This window comes from Glycine soja, chromosome 16 (assembly GCF_004193775.1).
Source record: "Glycine soja cultivar W05 chromosome 16, ASM419377v2, whole genome shotgun sequence".
NCBI lineage: Eukaryota > Viridiplantae > Streptophyta > Magnoliopsida > Fabales > Fabaceae > Glycine > Glycine soja.
The window spans coordinates 30,628,336-30,652,721 of record NC_041017.1 but is presented as its reverse complement, the minus strand read 5'-3'; the positions used below and the strand labels follow the sequence as shown (position 1 = coordinate 30,652,721).

At 32.6% G+C, this 24,386-nt stretch overlaps 2 protein-coding genes and 1 non-coding gene across 3 annotated transcripts; all 3 read left to right on the top strand.

Moving 5' to 3' along the window:
- The first annotated feature begins 9,884 nt into the window (after nt 1–9,884).
- LOC114389503 (cold-regulated 413 plasma membrane protein 2-like) lies at nt 9,885–12,622 on the top strand. Its single transcript, XM_028350190.1, has 4 exons — nt 9,885–10,094; nt 10,860–10,967; nt 11,093–11,163; nt 12,084–12,622. The coding sequence occupies exons 1-4, from the start codon at nt 9,913–9,915 to the stop codon at nt 12,329–12,331; spliced, it is 609 nt and encodes a 202-aa protein (XP_028205991.1). The 5' UTR covers nt 9,885–9,912; the 3' UTR covers nt 12,332–12,622.
- A 1,834-nt stretch (nt 12,623–14,456) lies between these two features.
- LOC114391318 lies at nt 14,457–14,540 on the top strand. The gene has a single exon (XR_003662110.1). It is a non-coding gene; the product is annotated as a small nucleolar RNA SNOR75 (small nucleolar RNA).
- Nucleotides 14,541–16,080: 1,540 nt separating this feature from the next.
- On the top strand, nt 16,081–18,477 carry LOC114389582 (oxygen-evolving enhancer protein 1, chloroplastic). Its single transcript, XM_028350280.1, has 2 exons — nt 16,081–16,428; nt 17,511–18,477. Exons 1-2 carry the CDS (start codon nt 16,192–16,194, stop codon nt 18,267–18,269), a joined length of 996 nt encoding a protein of 331 aa, XP_028206081.1. The 5' UTR covers nt 16,081–16,191; the 3' UTR covers nt 18,270–18,477.
- Nucleotides 18,478–24,386: the final 5,909 nt, after the last annotated feature.

Sequence of the window (24,386 nt, the reverse complement as noted above, 5' to 3'; positions counted from 1 at the left end):
ATTGGCCAAATATAAAAAATTGAAGGTGCTGATGAAGATGAAGTTGTGTGTATGTATATATATATATATATATATATATATAATTATGACTCACTTTGTCATAAGGTGTGGTTGTTTAGAAAGAATTTTCAACAATAGACTTAAACAAGTTTCATGAAGATTAATACGAAAATGTCAATTTCAAAGAAAAGTGTAACGACTTTAGATGTTATTACATAAAAATACTAGACTATTTATGGGGAAAGGTTCACCTTTGATCATTAACAAAAAAAACTCTTGAATAATTTAATAAATTAAAATGCGTATGAATTTTTTATGATACCAAGTATGTCATCAATTAACCATAGATAAAGGTTCTTAAGTCATATAGCACAAAAGTACTTGCACCTAAGAGCACTACAATATCAAATACCAAAAGGAATATCCAAGACAAATCTCAAGGGTCTCCTTGAGGAAATATATACAACATAAATCCATAATCATTTCTAATTCCTAAGTTGGTCTTCACTAAGACAAAACATAGATAAATAAATGGTTAAAGGTCAAATTTTGTCCCTAACCACACCACTAAGTCCACATCAATCATGAGTTACATTTTCCTCGAAAGCTATATCAAAATATATGCTCCTATGTCAAATAACATGATAATCACAATTCAACAAAAAATATAAGAATAAGTTCATTTTAAAAAGAAATATCATGTAGAAGAAATACCATAAGTTCATTTCAAAAGCAATATAGAAATCATTCACACTTTTAGTATCAAGGCATATCCACAACTCGTCAAACAACACCTCGTGCTTTAGTTATAAATGTAAGTGCGCATGTCTATGTATTAAGATATGTCATGTTGACACTTTACTCCAAGGAGATTTGGCCTCCTGAGCAATATTAACCCAAGTACATCCCTTAACATAGTCACTTTCTTGATTATTCAAAGATACTTGAATTAACCTTCCGGAAGAAGTGCAACTTTATTGAAAATGGATGAGTGTGGGTAATGCCTACTCACATGCAATGACATTCATCAATGCATGCATGTTATGACAACTCAAAATAAATGCCATACACCATGGTCAATTCATTCATCAAATATCATTATATTAATTCAATTCATCATCAATTCACCAATCATGAACTCTTACATAGTCCATCAAACCTCATCAGACTTTTCACAATTCAAGTTCTCATACTCCAACACCAACATCATCATATGAATGTGAGTTACATGAGAATAACGAGAATTCAACTCAATTCCATTCTATTTAGTGTTCATAGACACATCAAGAACATTTAAGATTGAAGTTTGATTGAAATGCATAAAAGAAAATTTGATAGATACCCATGCTTAAGCCTCACGCTTTAAGCCATCCCCCTACCACGCTTAAGCGTCACCTTGGGTACGCTTAAGCACGACATGTTTACAAGGTTGCATTTTTTGCTGTTAGATTTCCTCTAATGGACCTCCAATTAATTCCAATTGAAAACATTCAATGCCTAACATGAATATCCATTTAGAATGCATCTAATGAACTCAAAATAGTGATTCAACTACAAAACATAGATTAAAGATGGTTTAAGCTTCCCTTACTTATCCAAACTCAATGAACTTGCTTTGAGATGAAAGAAGGAGACTTTAGGTTCAAGATAAAAGCTTTCTCCCATTCACACAACAACTCTAAATCATTTGCACCACCCAAACCCCAAAAATCAACAGAAACCACATCAAAACCTTGAAAATGAGCACTTTTATGAACTTCCGAAAGTGCTCATGGAAGGAAAATGAAAATAGAAAATGAGAGGGGAAAGAGAAGGGTCTCTAACCATTGAAACCAACCCACAACTTGAAAGAAGCACAACTACAAAGTTCCTTGAGCAAGGGAGATATAAGTCTCAAACTCTCCAATAAAAGGTTTTTCTTGAAGAAGAAGAAGAAGAAGAAGAAGGGAGTGAAATAAGAATGTTTTGAATGTGGTTCACTTTTGAATCTCCTTATGTTGAGTTTATGACTCTTCCTATTCCTTCTAATTACACTCTTACTCTTTCTAAACTCACCCACCTTATCACTCATCTTGACACAAACACTCTAAAACTCATTATTCATATCTAAAATAAGATTTATGCATACGTAATAATAAACATAGATATCAACACTACAAACCGTCACCTCATATTAATTAATTAATTATAAACACTTAAATAAATTTAGTATCTCTTGTAATGTAATTAAATCACTTGTAAAAGCATAAAGTTATAAAAACATAGGGAAAAAGTGGTATAGAAAATGTGTAAAATTTACCTTGATAAGTTTTATTGACAAATTTTTCATATGGATATTTTGTTTTGTAGTGCCATCTTCAATATTAGTGTTCCTGCAAACTTTATGTTTAATGAAAGAAATTGATGTATGGCTTTAAATTTTATCCTTTTATTTGTTTTAATTTTTAGCTTTTGTATCCAAGATGAGAATTTGGACAAATATCTACTAAAAAAAATATAGAGCTTGAGCAAGATTGTAGCAATACATGGGAATTTGGAGAGATCTAGTGCACAAAAGATGTGAAGAAATGTGCTCTTCGTTAGAGATTTCTTTAGTGTCCTTTGCACTATTTTTGATAAAATCGCTATAAGATTTGGGCTCCAATCAATGTTTATATGCAGATTTTATCTTCGAAGAGACCCAAGGCATATGTTTTTCCCAAGGGTTTGACACCATTTATTTTTGCAATATCCATTAAAGTAGGAAAGACTGGGCCCCAAGGAAATTCCAAATCATGAATAGAATAGAAAAGAGGCCATTAACATAGACATATCCAAACTCACTACTTCGTATTTACTGAGTTGGATTAAATCATATATGCCTATTTTCTTCTAGAAATCCGGTTTTTTGGATTATAATCTCCAACTAGGTGAAATAAGTTTGTCTATTTGTTGGAGAAGCTAAAAAAATATGTGTTTTATCCTTCAAAAATCGACCCTAATGTGTTCCTTGTGAACAAGGGGGTATTCATCATCACAATTTGAAATCCTCTAAGTTGAAGTGTGGGCGGTAAGGACCCGTCAATGGTTTTGTTATGAAGATTAGCATGGAGTAATACCTATGTTTTTGAAATGTGTTTGCATTCATCTCCAAATCTTGGAATCATAAGGGGTGTGTGTCCCAGTTAGACAGCAGAGAACAAAAATACTATGCTCTCAAAATTAGATTCTCTCGAACACAATATTTTTGGAGACATCTATTATCTTTGTGAAGAGAAATTTTCTAAGTATAGAAGGAGTTTGTGTTTCGATAAAAAAGAATTTGATAATAGTAGTTGAATTCTAATTAAGTTTTTGTTAGAAATAATAAGTTGACTATTGGTCCTATTAATTTAATCGAAATACCTTTTTTGATTGTATGTATCGAAGAAGGTTTTTTCGATAGCAGTTGGTTTTGATTGCTAATTAGGCACATGTAACGAAAGGCCGTCAGAAGGAAATTCATATTCAAAGGTGCAGTTGTAGCAATTTTTTTGCAAAGAACTAGACGAAACAAGCGGCTTTGTTAGATTTAGGAAGTTAGTAAACTGTTGTTGTTCACATTTTGAAATCACATAATTTCATTGTTAATATTAGAAATCTATCGATAAAACATTGGATAGTAATTTTTTTTCATTGAATTACTACACAACACACATAAATATATAATGGTTAAGGGTTCAAAGGTACCAAGTGTATTCAATTTTATTTTGATTTGATTTAGTGTATTTTCTCTCAAATCTCAATCCTTTAACCTTTTCTGATCTCCATTTTTTTTCAAAATCTTACTTTTTTAATCTCAATTTCTTATAACAATCTAAAATAAAATACTATAAACTATTCATTATTATGGATGTTATTATCAAAATTATTATTACTATCAAAATTATGATGAATTATAAGATTGACTTGATAGTTAAGAGAGAAATAAGAAAAGATAAAATCATAGATTTAACTTCTTTTCACTAATAAAAACTAACATGATTAGATTAAAACTTATCAAAAATATATTTATAATTTTCATTATTAACATTGTTATTATGTCATGTGCAATTAATAATGACATCACAAAAAATTGAGATTCTATAATAAATAATTTAGTAAATTGACTAATTCAATGAATTGAAATATCTGATTATTTTATTTTTCCAATCATAAACCTATTTAAAAAGTTTGAAAATCAATATTATTAATCTTAGTAATACACACAAGTACACACATTACTATTGTTAATATTATATCTTTTATATAATGATTTTTATTTTTTCATTTTCAAATCAATTCGTGGGTAATATATCTGGTATAATGTATAATATATTGCCAATCCTTTTAGCTTACTTCACCTCCCAGCATGTAGAAGTATATAAAGGCCAATCTTAAAAAATAGAAAATTCGTATGCAAAAGTTATACAATCATGTGCCTTTTCAGTATCATTGTTCCTTCTCTGTGAAGTGTCCCTTTACAGCACAAGCTGGAACCCTTGATGCCATCCAAGTTATTATTTTAGCCTTACCTTGCAAGCTCAGCATGCCGGCTTGATTTGCTCTACAATCTTATGAACATTCCTTATAGCAAGTAACTATCTTTTAAAAGGCTATTTTCTTTTTTCTTTCATTCTTATTATATAAAAAGCTAGTTACACAGTGATGTACTCGTGGGTGATGATTATATCAATTTTGAACGAATTATATATTCATAAAAACAATGAGATATACTAAGCACATGATGTGATCTATCGTAACAACCAAATTATATATTAAGTTTGTAACTCCCTTTGATTTGTTTTCTTTATCCTGATTCTTATGGTTTTCATCTGTTTTTCATGACTCCTTAAAATGTTAAATTTTCTTATTATAACTAATTACAAACAATGATTTAGTCAACCCTCGGAATCATCAACACCTACAGATATGCGACCTAACCATCGGAATAGAGGAATTCATACAATTTTTTTTTTGTCAACCCCATTATGGTGTTGTTCGGCGAGGGAGGTGGAGAGAAGTAGACTAGGTCTTCTAAGAGAGATGAGAGATCATCAAAGGAATTTTCACAAAGACAAATTGGGAAACGAGAGAAAAAAAAAAGAAAAAGAACATCAACAATGTAAGATTTTAAGTTTAATAATATCGAATGGTTTATAAAACTTTCATATTGTAAAGTGTTTCACTTTTCCCACTATACAACTTGTCCTCTTTCAATAACTTTTATATGCTTATTTCAACTTGTTTAGGATTACTATTTTTTAACGAAGATCATAAACGTCAATTCAATTATTTGTTTTTAAAATAATAAGTTTTTTTAAAAAGATTTTATATATTTTAATTTATGATAATTATGTAAATACTTCTTCTCTTTTTCTATGCGCCTTTGATAAATTTATATAAAAAATAATGATTTTAAGAATAAATAAAATTATTCTTTTTTCAAGAGAAAATGATGAGAATCATGAAACTGGTCAAATACAGTCTAAAGGCCCAAGTGGAGAAGGACAAAGCCCCCGAGTGGAGAAGGATGAAGGCCCAAGTAGAGAAGGATGAAGGTCCAGAGGCAGAGACACTATCAAGACTATTAATTGTTGCTGAATGCCCAAACTAATTTGAAGGTCCAAGTTAAATAAGTTTTTAGTTATAATTTATTTTTATTGTAATTTTGGCCCAAACTGTCTAGAAGACCCATGTCTATTTTTATCTTTTTGTTCAGATACACTATAAGTATTTGTTTTTGTTTTCAATAAAGAAACTTTTGGCATTTTCATAAAATTGGGTGAGAGTTTCTCTCTGGGTTCCTTGTTGAACCAATTATCAGACTTATCAAGGTAATCCTTGTGGCGTCTACCCAGACTTATCTTCCTTCACTGGAAGTGGCGTCTACCCAGACTTATCTTCCTTCACCAGAAGTAGCGTCATCCAAATCTTCGTAGCCTGTATCAAGTGATCCGTTCCTAGTCAGGTTCACATCATCTGTTATCAGAGCTTCGGCTCTTGATACAGGTTCTATCCTATCCTATTATTTTTCTTTGTAATTTGTCTAGGTTCGTGTTTTGTCCTTGTTTTGTTATTTGCGTTTTTGTTTACATCTTGTTTCGTTCTTGTTTGCGTCTTGTGTTCTGTTATTTGTGTTCTTGTTCTTGTCACGTTCTTGTTCTTGTTTCTTGTGTCTTTCACACTTTGTGTAAAAAAAAAAGGTTGCAGAAATTTTGAAAAAAAAAGTGGGCGTTTGATCTTTGAACACGAAATTGAGGCATTTAGAGGTGTTTTTTTGGAAATAAAATCGTGGAACAAATCCCCTTATCTAGATTCTCCTCTGAATTCTGAGCATTTTGATATATAGTAGGCCTCAAACGGACAACCGTAGCAAAAGTTACGAGCATTTGAAGTTTACTTGTCATATCTGTTATCTTATCTGCTATCCTATCTATTATCTTATTTGTTATCATATCTGTTATCCAAATTAAATCTAATTTGTTATCTAAATCTGATCTGTTATCCAAATCAAATCAAGTCTAATCTGTTATCCAAATCAAATCCAATTTATTATCCAAATCAAGTCTAATCTGTTATCCAAATCAAATCTAAATCCAAATCAAGTCTAATCTGTTAACCAAAATCAAATTTGATTTGTTATCCAAATTAAATCTACTACACAGTCTGTGATAATTAAACTGTCTTTCCTGTTATATACCTTGTGTGTCTAATTTGATTCATCCAGGAACTTAAGAGGGAGTGAGTGGTAAAAGGCAAGAGTGAAAACATCACACAAAAGCATATATTGAGAGCATCAAACATGAGTGAACTACCATCAAAGAGAGAAACACGTGAGTAGAGTGTGGTGAGGTCCTAAATTTTTTTTTTTTAATTTACTCCAAAATTCTTTGTTCCTTAATCATGGCAAGAGCTGGTGACAATGGTAGTGTATATCATCAACTGGACGAATCTCAGCGCTTATTTTTGGACGCGTGGACTACACAAATGCAACGTTTGTTGAACCGTAACAAAGAAGAGCCCTACAGCCAATAGCCAAATCTTCCTCGTTTACTCTTAAACCTCTATCCCCTAGAGAAGTGTGTGATGACCAAATCAGAATGAGAGAAAAGAGAGAACAGGAGAAAGAAAATAGTGAGGCACCACAAAGGAATATGAAAAAGAAGAGTGATACACCCGAGGAAAAGAGTGATACACATAAGAGAGAGAGTGATACACATGAGAGAAAATTTAATTATTTTGCAGAGGCGAGTGAAGTGAGGAAAGTGTTACCTGCTCATGAACCACTCAATCTACAGTATTGCAAAGACAGTAAAATTTCTACTGATAATTCTAATGAGTTTACTATTTCAATTTCTCCTAGTGTTCAACCATTATTGCAGGAATTTAAAAATGTCTTTCCTAAGGAGATTCCTCATGGACTACCACCTTCAAGAGGCATAGAACATCAAGTTGATCTCCTCCCCGGAGCTTCATTGCCTAACAGGCTAACTTACAAAAGCAATCCCCAAGAGACTCAACGTAAGAATGCACATGCCAAAGTTGAGTATGTGAAAAGATTGTATGACCAAGTGAAGGTGCAAATTGCAAAGAAGAATGAAAACTATGCCAAGCAAGCCAACAAGAAAAGGAAGGAAGTGGTACTTGAACCCGGTGATGATCCTGGACATTTGAGGACAAATGTTCCAAGAAGGAGGGAATGATGAGAATCATGAAACTGGCCAAATACAGTCTAAAGGCCCAAGTGGAGAAGGACGAAGGCCCAAGTGGAGAAGGACAAAGCCCCCGAGTGGAGAAGGATGAAGGCCCAAGTGGAGAAGGATGAAGGCCCTGAGGCAGAGACACTATCAAGACTATTAATTGTTGCTGAAGGCCCAAACTAATTTGAAGGCCCAAGTTAAATAAGTTTTTAGTTATAATTTATTTTTATTGTAATTTTGGCCCAAACTGTCTAGAAGGCCCATGTCTATTTTTATCTTTTTGTTCAGATACACTATAAGTATTTGTTTTTGTTTTCAATAAAGAAACTTTTGGCATTTTCATAAAATTGGGTGAGAGTTTCTCTCTGGGTTCCTTGTTGAACCAATTATCAGACTTATCAAGGTAATCCTTGTGGCATCTACCCTGACTTATCTTCCTTCATCGGAAGTGGCGTCTATCTTGATTTATCTTCCTTTACCGGAAGTGGCGTCATCCAAACCTTCGTAGCCTGTATCAAACGATCCACCCCGTAAGATTCACATAAGAAAAACTTGTGAAAAAATGAACAAAATTAACTTCTACACCATTTGAAACCAAAAACTATCTTGAGTACACAAGGATATATCAAAGGAAATGAGAAATTTAAGAATTGTTTAGAATGTTATTATGAAAATTGCTTTCACATTTAGTAATATTCACCAATAGTAAATTTATGTACTAAAATTTATTGGCTGAAATATACTTTTTGCCCTTAATTTATATTTTAGGTTTCAATATAGTCTTTTAAGTTTAAAAAATTTTATTTTAGTTTTTAATAGTGTTTTTGTTAGACCAAATTGATTGTTCTGTCAACTTTTGCACTAGTTTGATTGACGACCTACATAGCATTTATCACAATTTGTCATATATCACCAAGTTAGCCTAATTTTTTAACATAAAGATCGATCTAAAACTTTTAAAATAAATAAGTAACCAAAGTTTTATTTTAGCTAATTTTATTCTTACTCTCCCAAAATTTTGGTTGAAGCTTCGCTATTGTGTGCACCACATGAATACTTGGTCTACGGTAACACTAACCTTAACATATTTGATATGTTTAATTTAATAATATTGTTTTTTATATTCTCAAACTAATTTTTAATCAAGATCTAGAGACTAATTTTTCAAATATGAATATCTATTTATTAGGAGATTAATGTATTTGAAAATATGTTATTTCATATACACAACACTAACGTATGTTTGTTTCATGTCATCTTCTAATATAGTTTTTTTAAAAATTATTATTCTCAAACTATATTTCAATCAAGAGCTAAACACTAATTTTTCAAATATCAAAATCTATTTAAGGGATTAATCTCTTCTTTCATATACACAAACTATCTGAACATTTTTCTTGGTGAATAACTAATTGGGCATTTCCTTCAAGTAATCTTTTCTCATTTCCAGAAATGTGAGGGTGTGAACAAATATTCTCATGTTCGAGGGAAGGTTATGAAAATATATTCTTAAGTATGTTTTATTCTCAAGAAGGTTACAATATTACATTTTACGTAGTTTTTATTCATATGAAAAAGGAATAGATATCTCATATTTCCATAAGAATGAAAATTACTTTCTCTCATAATTTCTTATTCCTATTACATTCTTCTACGATATTTCTTTTCACATTTACTTTTATAATTTTTTAATTATATAAATTTAGTTTTTTTTTAATGCATGACTTCACAGTCACCACACCCTCCAAGCAGGGACGGAACCACTGGCTACAGGGGCTAAATTAGACTAAATTCTAAAGAATTATTAATAATAGAAATTAATTCTTGTTGATTTTACTTATTATGTGATTTTTTTTAATTTTTTTTTGCCCCCTAACATTCTTTTCTCCCCAAGGGACGAAATGCAATGTGCATCACAAACCCGTAATATGACATGGTAAACCCATGAAAAAAAAGTCAAAGCCAAGAAACAAGTGGAAAAAAAAAAAAAGTGAAGAGGATCCGAAAGTTCGCATCGTTTTACATTCCCTGACCATTGGTTGAAACTTTGAATTAGGAACTCTCATAACAACATAAGATCAATTCCACAGTTAGTTATTTCAAAAGTACACCCCAAGCTACCGTTATATATAAATCTTTCTCACTTGTTATTATTATAGTCCTATTAAAAGAGAACCTCAACAGCGTAGTGAATTGTTGTGAGTGAAGCACGATGGGTAGAATATTACAAGAGTATGTGGCTATGAAAACCGATGCTGTTGTTGCTAGTTTAATCGATTACGATATAGAAGAACTCAAGGTTGCAGCCAATAAGCTCCTCCACGATGCCACCATGCTAGGAGGCAAAGGCTTTGGCACTTCTTTCTTTAAATGGATAGCTTCCTTTGCTGCCATGTATAAGTTCAATTTTCACCCTGTTTGCCAATACCAACCAATACATATGTTTGTCTAGGAAGGAAAAAAATAACGAGAAATGCTAACAACATTTTTAATATATTTCTTCTAAAACATTTTCTCTATTGTTTGATTGTTTCAATAAACTTTAAGTAATAAAGAAAAAAAAAAGTGTTGTATTAGAGAATATGTTATTAAGACTTCTCAACATTGCTTTAGTAAAATATCAATTAGTGCACGTTTGGATTTTAGGTGAATTTTTTTAAAGTAAAAGTAATTTTATTAAAGGATCAAAACTCTTATTTTATTTTTATCCGTTAGATCTACATTATAATAGATGCACAACCTTTCTTATAATTTCATTCCAAACATGCACTTAATCCATTTGTGAATTTTCACATATCATTGGTTGCAAATAACATATGAAAAAAATGTGATTCGTATATCATTGTAGTTAAACCTTTTTTATTTAAAAAAGAAAAATACTTTGCTGTCAGATTTAATTTAGATCCTTATACTTTTATATCGATGAATTTTATGATACTAAATTACCAACCATTTTAAGTTCAAATTCATTGATATGAAATATAAAAATACAAAATAAGGACTAAAAATATTTTTTTAAAAAAAATTGTATGCATCTTATATCATATCTTAATTTGTTAATCGAGGATCCATATACAAATCATTGACAAGTTGCTAATTAACCAGTGATCAGCTTAAGGAGGAAATTTTTTTATTAATTGAGGAAATTTTCTGTTGCAGTTATTTACTGATACTGGATAGCACAAACTGGAGGACAAATATGCTAACAGCGTTATTAGTGCCTTACATATTCTTCAGTTTTCCCGAGTCCTTGTTCCACTTCTTAAGGTAATAAAGAAACGACGACATTTGGTAGTTTTCGCTTTACCAAATTAATTTTCCCTCTTCATATATACAATTGTTAGTTATACATTGATTGACTGAAAACTCATTAATTAATTTCTATGGTTCAGAGGAGAAGTTGGAAAATGGATTGCATTCATCGCAGTCGTGTTGAGGCTCTTTTTCCCTAGACATTTTCCCGGTATATATGCCTAATACATTTCTGCATTTTACCTAAATAAATTGAAAAAATTTAAACTTAATTTTAAACTTCATTTGTATAACATGGTTCATTGTGTGTGTGGGGTGTGTGAAATGTTAATTTTGTATAGAAAATAAATTCAATGAATTGTAATTTTATCTTAAAAAATTATCATTATATATTTTATATTCCATTTTTTTTAATTTCGTTTCTCTTCAAACTTTTATGTCATTCTCTAATATGAAACGTTGAATACTAAATACAAAAACTTAAAAGATACTTGAAGACTATATTTAATAAATTAAGAAAATATCAAATTATAAAGAACAAGTCAAATTTAGGTTTAATATTTTCCTATTAAGCCACTTTACTTGTTTTAAATAATCTAGTCAATTTTGAGCTTTGATGTTGTGCTTGATTTAAAAGATGAAAATAAAGATGACAAATGAAAGTAATTTATCCTCCATATGTGTTTGACCAAAAGATCATTTGATTCATGTGATCCTTTGATTCATTCGATCAAAATTTGACACTTGTCATTTCTCTTCTAACAATAGCATTATTTTATTATCATTTGAGACACATGACATTCTTTGCCTCATTTCATAGGGAACTCCAAAACAGCTCTATTTTCATTATATTACATCCTTATACTAATTTCATTCGTTTGTATGGATCGAGGGAATGTGTTTGTTTATAGTAATGCTCATGCTGAAAATGAAAGAAATTTTTTGAATTAAATGAAAGACCCACATAATTTCTTCTCCATTTCTCTCATTCTCCTATCACCCACAACATAAGTGATCCACTTCACTTATTTGTACTCTTACTCACATATACATATATTGATTTTTGTCTTCTAGTTATAAACTAAAGTACTTAACTACTGTTCTAAATTGGTTTGGAATCGATCCATGCAGATTGGTTGGAAATACCTGGATCAATGATCCTTATTTTGACAGTGGCCCCAGACATCTTTGCTCACAGATTAAGGAATAATTGGATTGGATTAGCAATTGATCTTTTCATTGGTTGTTACCTACTACAAGAACATATCAGGGCTACCGGTGGATTCAGAAATTCTTTCACACAGAAACATGGAATATCAAATACTCTTGGCATCCTCCTCCTCATTGTCTATCCTATTTGTGCATTCATTATCCATTAAGTATATATAAAAGCATGATAATTGGTATCAAAAGAAAAAAAAGTATAAATCATTATAGTATATATAGTCGGTGATGAAGTGTAATCTGTTAGGAAAATAAATTTGTAGATGGTGGAGTTTGATATCAGCCTTACCCTAGACAAAAGAACTCCATTACTTAGCTTTTTACCCACACCAATGCAGATTTTATAGTAAATTATCCAAAATAAAATAAAATAAAATAAACTGTACGTGTTGAACATCAATGCACATGGCAATCCTGAAAAATTCTTCTCACTACTATTTTGGAATATTCAGGAAAAATAGTTAATAATCAATTCGATTAATGTTTGAATTTTAATTGATGGAAAAAGTCATAAAGTCTAACCTCATCAATTTTCTTATTTTGTCATCCCACTCGATCTAAATTCAAATTCAATACAATTAAATCCATTAAATGAAATTGATTTGTATTCTATTGACTTTTTTATTTTCATTTTATTTATTTTAAAAAACAATAAATAAACCTTTGTAAATACAATAATTGCAATAAAAGAAGAAAAGTGTAGAAGGATGAAAATAAAAAAAAAGTACATAAAATTTTAACCATGGTTTAGAAACAAGAAACAAAACTGAAATAATATTACTCGTGCTGGTTTTATGCACATAATCAATTTGGTGTAGGTAAACATAATTAAATTAATTATCTATGAGATTTCATGAAATTATACAAATTTTCTTATTTTTAACATTTACAATAACTTCACTTACAACTAGGGGTGAAAATGAGGCGGGCCAAGTCAAGCTTTACTAGGCTTGAGCTCGGCTTGAGTTGAATATGCAAAGCTTGAGCTTGACTCATTACCTGTCATAGGCTTTCAACTCGATTTACATAAAAGTATGACTTGGCCTACGGGGCTATTTAAAAACCTGCTTAAAGACGTCTTTAACCAATTAATTATTTTAAAACCTAGTAAAATACTAACTAAAAAAGAAACTTATAAATTTTGGTATAAGTAATGTACAAATCCAAAAATAATTGATAAACAAAATCATATTGAATTCAAGTTATTTAAACACAAAGTATATCAAAAGAAAATGAAAAAGAGAGAGTATAATATTAAAAAATATATGGATTAGAGATGATTTATACTAATATAGCCAAATAAAAATATTTAAATTGTTTGAAAATGTCTTTACAAAACATTCTTTTCTTTAGAAGTATTAACCTGGTTGCATTATTCTTTTAACTTGAGTCTTTTTCTTTTTAAAATTTTTTCATATGCAAGTGAACTCTCTAAACACTTTATGTCACTTTATCATGTCATTCATAATTCCATAAAAATGGTATAGATAATAATAATAATAATTATTATTATTATTATTATTATTTAAACAAACCAGCTTGTCAAGCTTAACAAGCTTTTTTTTATAGTTTGACTTTGACTTTTTTTCTAAAAAAACTTTTTAAAAAGTTTGAACTTGACTTTTATAATAAATAAGTCAAGCTGGGCCTTAAATAGGCTGAGCCATAAGCCCTTGACAAACGGCTCGGCTCATTTCCATCCCTACTTACACCAATTTCAATGTATATTTTTTAAATAATTAAGAAAGTTAATGTAGAAGTAAAAAAACAAAAAAAAAATCTGTAATTTCAGAAAATATTAAGATAATTAGTGTAATTTATTCTTTTAAACTATAGTAAGTGAGCATAATCAATTATAATCAATAGTGTTTGAAAAGGAATAAAAAAATAAAATTAGATATCCAATGCAAGAGAATCAAATCACTTACTGAATAAGAGAATAGATTTCAAAAATCAATACTCTCTCTCTCGTAAAAGCCGAAAAATGGGTCTAGCTTTTTTAGGCGCAGTAAATTCTGATTATCAGCCCATTCAATTCCCACAGCCCAACAAGTGGACCCATTAAACCCTTGTAATTTTTCCGAACCCTAAATCTTCACGGACAGAAACGGGGACTACTTAGGTTTTTCAATTCACGGCGCAGGGACCGTGGTCACTTTTTAATCTCTGTATATTCCTTTTAGTTTGTTTCATCTTTTGCTAGTTTCTTATATGTGTATTTGACTTGATTGATGGTGTTTTTAATGAATTGATTTTGTTGAACATACGATGGTGTGGTTTTCTCGGTGATGATCAAATAATGATGACGAGTCCGATCCATTCTTAACCATTCTGACGAAAAATCTAGGCATTTGTCTCAGAGGATTCCGCTCTTCCCATCACGTTTTCTCAATTTGTTTATTTCTCTTTTTCAATTTTTTTTTACCATATTACTTGGCATTGTGATGATAGGTTTGAATGTTTTCATATGATGAATACAATCCTCCTACTCATTCTGAATGCCATCTTTATTAATTCTTCTTTCAATTTTGTTTTTGATTGTGTCCTAGAGAATAGAGAATTCTGTGGCGGTGATGATATTGAGATTATTTTATGCATTGAGTTTTCTATGATTTGTTTCAAGCACTTTTGAGCCACTCTTTTCTCTTACCGATACTGTTTTTTAATTTTTGAGGCAGAAAATTTTAATCGATTTTGATTTCTTGTATTTCATGAAGGTGAAATTCTTTTGGTTTTATTCCTTTGACGCAAATTTGCAACGCAAGTTGATGCTGAAAAGAAGTAAAAGGGCGTCAATTTGTTGTTACATTTTTTATTTTTTGTGGTTTTGACACTATACATTGAGTTCTAATTATATGGGTTTGACACTATACATTGAGTTCTAATTGTCTATCTATGATTTGACACTTGTCTTTAGAGTATGCATTCTGATAACTACCAAAAATTGCCTCGAGACGACTTTGCAATGGTGTTTTTGAGAAATAATTGTCAACAATTACTCATGAGCACTTTCTGAACTATTCCTCAAATTTATTCTCTTCAAAAATATGCTTGCTCTTCACATTGCAAAGATCATCAAGGTCTTCATGGTACTTGGTCATTTTCTAACTTCAAACTTCATCATATTCTTGAAGGGTAAATTTTCGAGAATTAATACACTTTTCAAGAAAAACAATTTTTGATGAATTGCAATATTATGTTTTTGCACCTCGAAAATACTTCCTCTTGCCCTCAAAGAACTTTGACATAGCAAATCTTACACCAAGTCACTTTTCGAGGAAGACAAATTTTGAAGAATTTTAATATTATATTTTCATACCTCGAAAATATTTCCTCTTGTCCTTAGAGGATCTAGACCTAGTGGATTTTTACATAAAGTCACTCTCGATACCCCCACAAAAATATATAAATTTACTTAACACTCCTAACATATATCCCCAAAAAATATTTACTCAAAACATTTCAAGAGTGAACAATTTTTTTTTTTTTTAAATTCTCACCAAAGTAAAAATATTAAAAGATATTTTAAAACTTAGTGAAAGTAATATTCTGAAATACTTATTAGAAGTGGTCTACTTGAAAGATCATATAAAAACACATTTATAAATCTAGATAAGATCATACTTACACATCCCGATATTTTAATTTTTTTTACCTTTTGACTTCCTTAACCTGTGTTTAGCATTGCATATCTTATTTTTCACCATGTTGCTCCTGATTTTGAAAGGTATGAGTTTGTGGTTGGTGGGATCCTAGTCACCAAAACTCTGACAGAAAGACGAAAGTATCTTTATCCCAATTGAGAAGCATGCAACGTGGCAACCAAGAGAACCATCTGCATTAGCATGAATCATCCAATAAGAGATCACCTTATCCTATCCGTTATCTTACTCAACTCTGACCATAGCCACCAAATAATTGCACTCTCTCCTCTCTCCACTCTCCACCAACACAAAAGCACTTGCAAACTAGTTTTGTTTTGGGAACATCATCACATTACATTAGATTGGTGGTAATGGCAGCGTCACTACAAGCAGCAGCTACTTTCATGCAACCCACCAAGTTGAGCAGGAGCAACACTTTGCAGCAAAAGTCTACTCAGTCCATTTCCAAGGCTTTTGGTTTGGAACCTGTTGGAGCTAAAAAGGTCACATGCTCCCTTCAGGCTGATCTTAAGGACTTGGCTCACAAGTGTGTTGATGCTACCAAAATTGCAGGATTCGCCCTTGCCACCTCTGCCCTCGTTGTCTCTGTATGCTCTCTTGCTTTTCCTCCAATTTACTGTCATTTTGTTCATTGAAGAATTGACTATCTTCTGTTTACTAAAATAGTATATAGTATCATAGTGAAGTTCAAGGTTAGGTTTGACCTAGGAGCACCCATGTCCCTTCACCTTTGTTATCAAATTTTGAATTCTTATTTTTATTGTAGGATTTGTTTGATAAACGATCTTCTGGTATGTAAGTAGTACCAGTCATTGACATATGTTGCATTTGGAATTATCAAATGAGACTTATGTCAGTAATTTAATTGTCTTATGACATTCAGCATAGCACATGAATGAGATGTTAATTTGTGCAAGGAAGTCACTGCCAGTGTCAAGCATAGGGCTCAACCTTTGTAAATACCATCTTAGATTACTAATTAATTTGCTATAGTTGATGAGACGAGTTTTGTTTAGGAAGTAAATAGTAAAATTAGTCCTTAAAAGATCTAACCATAGTCATATTAGACCCATCATGACGGAAATTACGCTTGAAGTCTTTGAATATGCACTCATTGGTCAAATCAGTCCTCATCCAACAAATTTTGGGGACTAGTTTTACTGACCTAATGTATTCATTCAGGGTTTATTTATTTATTTATTTGAGGGAATCAAAGACAGTTATCACTGAGTTTACAACAATTCACACATCATGTTCAATCAATTAAGCCCAATTCCTTTGATATTCATTCAGGATTAATTTAATGATTAAACGCATAGTTAGGATTCGTATATGTAATAACATGAGTAATATACTTTCTAAAATACTCTTTGTTATTAGCTGAAATTTTTAAGAACTTACCAGATCATATATTTAACGAGTCTTGATGCAATTTTTGCGAGTCCTAATAAACAGTTCGTGAAAATAAATAATGGGCTAAAATGGGTATTTTAGAAGAGATGTTAATGACTGATGAGTGATGTTGTTCTTTATTATGCGGATTATTGAGGCAAAACTCTAATTCTGAAAAGAAAACACCCAAAAAAACCTATTAAAGTGTATCTAAGTTTTGTACTCACTTTTAATTACTATTGGCATTGTACATGACTAACTGAGCAAGGACATATAGGGGGCAAGTGCTGAAGGTGTTCCAAAGAGGCTAACCTTCGACGAAATCCAGAGCAAGACCTACTTGGAAGTGAAGGGGACAGGAACAGCAAACCAGTGCCCAACAATTGATGGTGGATTGGACTCATTTGCCTTCAAGCCGGGGAAATACAATGCCAAGAAGTTATGCCTTGAGCCAACTTCATTCACAGTGAAGGCCGAGGGTGTGGCCAAGAATGCTCCCCTTGAGTTCCAAAACACAAAGCTCATGACACGTTTGACCTACACTCTGGATGAGATTGAGGGACCCTTTGAGGTGTCTTCTGATGGCACTGTCAAGTTTGAGGAGAAGGATGGCATTGACTACGCCGCCGTGACAGTTCAGCTACCGGGAGGCGAACGTGTGCCCTTTCTCTTCACCATCAAGCAGTTGGTGGCATCAGGGAAGCCAGATAGCTTTAGTGGGGAGTTTCTAGTTCCATCCTACCGTGGAAGCTCTTTCTTGGACCCCAAGGGAAGAGGTGCTTCCACAGGTTATGACAATGCAGTTGCTTTGCCTGCTGGTGGAAGAGGAGATGAGGAAGAACTTGCCAAGGAAAACAATAAAAGTGCCTCATCATCCAAGGGCAAAATCACCTTGAGTGTCACCAAGACCAAGCCTGAGACGGGTGAGGTTATCGGTGTGTTCGAGAGTGTTCAACCATCTGACACTGATTTGGGAGCAAAGGCTCCAAAGGATGTCAAGATCCAGGGCATCTGGTATGCTCAGCTTGAGTCATAGAGTGTTTTGTTTTCTGTTTTGTTTGTTGGCTCAGATTTTGTTAGTAACTTCATGCATGGTGTTGCTGCATTATCCCTTGACCCAACTTTCCTAGCACTACTGAGAGTACTGTCATGGTTGTATATTATATCGACCTCCAATTACAATGTTTAAAATTCAAGGTTTAAATTGATGGTGTGTGTGAGTTTTCGAGCTCAATTTTTTACTAGTTGGAATTGCATCGTGTTATGTGTTTCATTACACCTAATATGCTAGTCACTAGCTAGGGAAACACTGCATTTGAAGATGATTGCAATTGACCCTTGGAGAGAACTCATGTGCTTGAATATGATACTTACTCTTTCCTTCTTGTACTACATTCGGAAGATTGACAACAAACAATACTAAACATTTTGTGTTCATGATAACATGTTTTCAACTAAATCATGTAATTAGATTATAGCTTATAGAAAGGGGCATTTGACAGACAAACAATACCCAAATGGCTGAAATATAGCATGAACTAGCATGGTGGTCGATGGAATACTACACTGATTCATTTAGCAGCTCTTTTTAGATCACGATAGTGTGCAGAATATATATATATGTAAGGGGTCCTATAGACTAACAAATGTATGTTCGGTTTACCTTGTTTACAAGAACAAAAAAATGTGCAAAGTATCAATTAATCTTGTGTGCGTTTATGCCTTTAAAAGGCCAAAACCTTGGGTCCATTTACGGACCTGAAGTTTCTTCTAGGCCTCACAACTCACAATCAACATTAGGCCCATTAGTTACATTTAAGGGCCTAATAAAACCACTAGTTCTTACTACTGGCCCGTTGGGCCATAAAATAAATTAAGGATAAAATATATTTTTAGTTATTCTATTTTTGTTTGGTGAATCTTGTTTTTAGTTTCTAAAATCTTATATCATGCAATTTAGTCCTGAATTTATAAAAAAGTGTGTTTAGACAATGGACTTATCTCCAATTTCTACATGTTTTTTAACTTCAAGTTGTAAGGAGGACTAAATACATTTTTTATAAAGTTCGCGGATTAAAATGTAATATATAAAAATTCGGGGACTAAAAACAAGATTCAACTAAAATATAAGAACTAAAAACATATTTTACCCAAAAATTAATCCAAAGATTTAACATATCAACATTAAGAAGGATACAAGGAAAAAACTGAGAAAACTAAAAGAAATTAAGGAGAATATTGAAGTTCAAAATTTTGTAAAATAAATAAATATTTATCTAACTTTTGCAATTATGTTAAGCTAATTAATATTATTAACGTTTTCATTTACTCTTTCCAACAAGAAATTATGATAGATATGACTAAGTATAATTATAAAAATTAATAAACTTATCACATATATTAATTTGATTGGATAGTAATGTAAAAATTCTTTATGTATATCATTTTCAATTAAAATAATTAATAATAAATTGTAATAATAATGTGTGAGAAGAATATGAAGTGTAAGCAAGAGAATGACCTTAATAGACATGTGAAAGACTTTCCCTAGCAATAAGTATAGTTCCTATAGACAAAAAAGGAACCAATATGGTGCTCATAATAAGGCACCTCTCTTCCTTAGTCATTTGGTTTGGCCCAAGTCATTAGGAAGTAAAAAAAATTCATAAATACGACAAGCTATAATGTCAATAGTGAGGTTGGAATCACTACACATCATGTGTGGTGTAACACACTATTATAGTTTGAAGGATATCACAAAAGGTTAAGTTTCACATGGTCTATGACAACTTCGGCTCAAGTGCTTGTATACTATTTTGTGATATGGGCTTTCAAAATGGCTAGCAAAAGATGGAAGTCTCGCGCGCATAAGCTTGAACCACGTGGGCTTGTTGTAGTGCAAATCCACTTATTTGTCCCTCCCTTTTTATGGTTTAATTAATTAATTAAAATCCTTTTTAGAAATTATTCCATTTTTTAATTACAAAAATTACGGGATTTTTGTCATTAATGTTTTTTGATTGTTTTCTATTATGTTTTTAATCCCTATATCAATCACCATTATTACGCTTTAATCAACCATTATTTTCTAACGTTTCTTTGTCCTTCACCAACTCCATAAATAGAGCTTTTCTTACACTATTTTAAACACAAGGAGAATTATCTCTTCTTTCTTCCTTTTCATTTTCTTTCTCTGTTCCTGGGTTCAAGTTTTTGCTTGTCAATTTTGTAGCCCTAGCATGTCTGAAAGGTTCTTGTTGTATCTTAGGGGACTTGTGTGGGATATTGCGGATAAGTCTTATAGGACAGTGTTAATACACGTCTCAAGAAGACATTGTTCATGATCTAAAACGTAGTTTCCAACAATCTAAAGGACTTATTATGGCTGAAGACATGAACGTCGATATTGTCACTCAAGTGCAGACTACTACCTTTGTCCTAGACAAGTCTAAGATTGAGGTTTTTGTTGGTCAACATTTTTTACACTAGCAGGAACATGTTGACACACTGCTTGACATGGATAAGGTAGCCTTCACCCTTACCATCAAGAAGCCAAACTCTGCAGCACCTATCAAAGAGCTTGAACAATGGAATCAAGTAATAAGGTTTGTAGTCACACCCTATTAAGTACATTATCTAATGAGTTGTTTGATGTCTATGATAACTGTCTTAAGAAAAATATTTAATGACCATTTTGTGGGCAATTATGTTAATATTTCAATACACAAGTAGCTTAGCTTTAGAATCCTAGTGAATTAGTACAAAGTAACTTGTAGTAGTTTGGTGAGTAATTCAACACTCTATACAATAACTACCTTTGCCTGTGAAATTTGATGAGAATCATGCAACAGGCCAAATACAGTCTAAAGGCCCAAGTGGAGAAGGACGAAGGCCCAAGTGGAGAAGGACAAAGCCCCCGAGTGGAGAAGGATGAAGGCCCAAGTGGAGAAGGATGAAGGCCCAGAGGCAGAGACACTATCAAGACTATTAATTGTTGCTGAAGGCCCAAACTAATTTGAAGGCCCAAGTTAAATAAGTTTTTAGTTATAATTTATTTTTATTGTAATTTTGGCCCAAACTGTTTAAAAGGCCCATGTCTATTTTTATCTTTTTGTTCAGCTACACTATAAGTATGGGTTTTTGTTTTGAATAAAAAAACTTTTGGCATTTTGATAAAATTTGGTGAGAGTTTCTCTCTGGGTTCCTTGTTGAACCAATTATCAGACTTATCAAGGTAATCCTTGTGGCGTCTACCCAGACTTATCTTCCTTCACTGGAAGTGGCGTCTACCCTGACTTATCTTCCTTCACCGGAAGTGGCGTCATCCAAACCTTCGTAGCCTGTATCAAACGATCTGCTCCTACTCAGGTTCACATCATCTGGTATCAGAGCCTGGTTTCGATCCAGGGACCTGTGGGTTATGGGCGGATCGTTTGATACAGGCTACGAAGGTTTGGATGACGCCACTTCCAGTGAAGGAAGATAAGTCAGGGTAGACGCCACTTCCAGTGAAGGAAGATAAGTCTGGGTAGACGCCACTTCCAATGAAGGAAGATAAGTCAGGGTAGACGCCACAAGGATTACCTTGATAAGTCTGATAATTGGTTCAACCAGGAACCCAGAGAGAAACTCTCACCAAATTTTATGAAAATGCCAAAAGTTTTTTTTATTCAAAACAAAAACCAATACTTATAGTGTATCTGAACTAAAAGATAAAAATAGACATGGGCCTTCTAAATAGTTTGGGCCAAAATTACAATAAATAAAAATTATAACTAAAAAATATATTTAACTTGGGCCTTCAAATTAGTTTGGGCCTTCAGCAACAATTAATTGTCTTGATAGTGTCTCTGCCTCTGGACCTTCATCCTTCTCCACTTGGGGGCTTTGTCCTTCTCCACTTGGGCCTTCGTCCTTCTCCACTTGGGCCTTTAGCCTGTATTTGGCCAGTTTCATGATTCTCATCATTCCCTCCTTCTTGGAAAACATTTGTCCTCAAATGTTCAGGATCATCACCGTGTTCAAGTACCACTTCCTTCCTTTTCTTGTGGGCTTGCTTGACATAGCTTTCATTCTTCTTTGCAATTTGCACCTTCACTTGGTCATACAATCTTTTCACATACTCAACTTTGGCATGTGCATCCTTACGTTGAGTCTCTTGGGGATTGCTTTTGTAAGTTGGCCTGTTAGGCAATGAAGCTCCGGGGAGGAGATCAACTTGATGTTCTATGCCTCTTGATGGTGGTAGTCCATGAGGAATCTCCTTAGGAAAGACATTTTTAAATTCCTGCAATAATGGTTGAACACTAGGAGAAATAGAAATAGTAAACTCATTAGAATTATCAGTAGAAATTTTACTGTCTTTGCAATACTGTAGATTGAGTGGTTCATGAGCAGGTAACACTTTCCTCACTTCACTCGCCTCTGCAAAATAATTAAATTTTCTCTCATGTGTATCACTCTTTTCCTCGGGTGTATCACTCTTCTTTTTCATATTCCTTTGTGGTGGCTCACTATTTTCTTTCTCTTGTTCTCTCTTTTCTCCCATTCTGATTTGTTCATCACACACGTCTCTAGGGGATAGAGGTTTAAGAGTAAACAAGGAAGATTTGGTCAACAAACGTTGCATTTGTGTAGTCCACGCGTCCAGAAATAAGCGTTGAGATTCATCCAGTTGATGATATACACCACCATTGTCACCAGCTCTTGCCATGATTAAGGAACAAAGAATTTTGCAGTAAATTAAAAAAAAAATTCAGGACCTCACCACACTCTACTCACGTGTTTCTCTCTTTGATGGTAGTTCACTCGTGTTTGATGCTTTCAATATAGGCTTTTGTGTGATGTTTTCACTCTTTCCTTTTACCACTCACTCCCTCTTAAGTTCCTGGATGGATTGAATTAGACACACAAGGTAATATAAAATAAAAGGAAAGCCAATATAATTACCAGAGTAACAGATTTGATTTGGGATAACAACTTGGACTTGATTTGGATAGAAGATTGGATTTGATTTGGATAACAGATTAGATTTGGGTAACAAATCTGATTTGGATAATAGATCAGATTCGGATAACAAATTAGATTTAATTTGGATAACAGATAACAAATAAGATAACAGATAGGATAACAGATAAGATAACAGATATGACAAGTAAACTTCAAATGCTCATAACTTTTGCTACGGTTGTCCGTTTGAGGTCCACTATATATCAAAACGCTCAGAATTCAGAGGAGAATCTAGATAAGGGGATTTGGTACACGATTTTCTGCCAAAAAAAAAGCCTCTAACTGCCTCAATTTCGTGTTCAAAGATCAAACACCCACTTTCTTTTTTTTCTCTTTCTTCTTTTCTTCTCTTTTTTTTTTTCAAAATTTCTGTAACTTTTTTTTTTTAACTTGAAACAGAACTCAAACAATTTTTTTTTTACACAAAGTCTGAAAGACACTAGAAACAAGAACAACAACAAGAACACAAACGTGACAAGAACAAGAACGAAACAAAGACACAAACAAGAACGCAACAAGCCGCAAACAAGAAAAACAAATAACAGAACAAGGACTAAACACGAACCAAGACAAATTACAAAGAAAAATAATAGGATAAGATAGAACCTGTATCCAGAGCCAAAGCTCTGATACCAGATGATGTGAACCTGAGTAGGAGTGGATCGTTTGATACAGGCTACGGAGGTTTGGATGACGCCACTTCCGGTGAAGGAAGATAAGTCTGGGTAGACGCCACTTCCAATGAAGGAAGATAAGTCAGGGTAGACGCCACAAGGATTACCTTGATAAGTCTGATAATTGGTTCAACCAGGAACCCAGAGAGAAACTCTCACCAAATTTTATGAAAATGCCAAAAGTTTTTTTTATTCAAAACAAAAACCAATACTTATAGTGTATCTGAACTAAAAGATAAAAATAGACATGGGCCTTCTAAATAGTTTGGGCCAAAATTACAATAAATAAAAATTATAACTAAAAAATATATTTAACTTGGGCCTTCAAATTAGTTTGGGCCTTCAGCAACAATTAATTGTCTTGATAGTGTCTCTGCCTCTGGACCTTCATCCTTCTCCACTTGGGGGCTTTGTCCTTCTCCACTTGGGCCTTCGTCCTTCTCCACTTGGGCCTTTAGCCTGTATTTGGC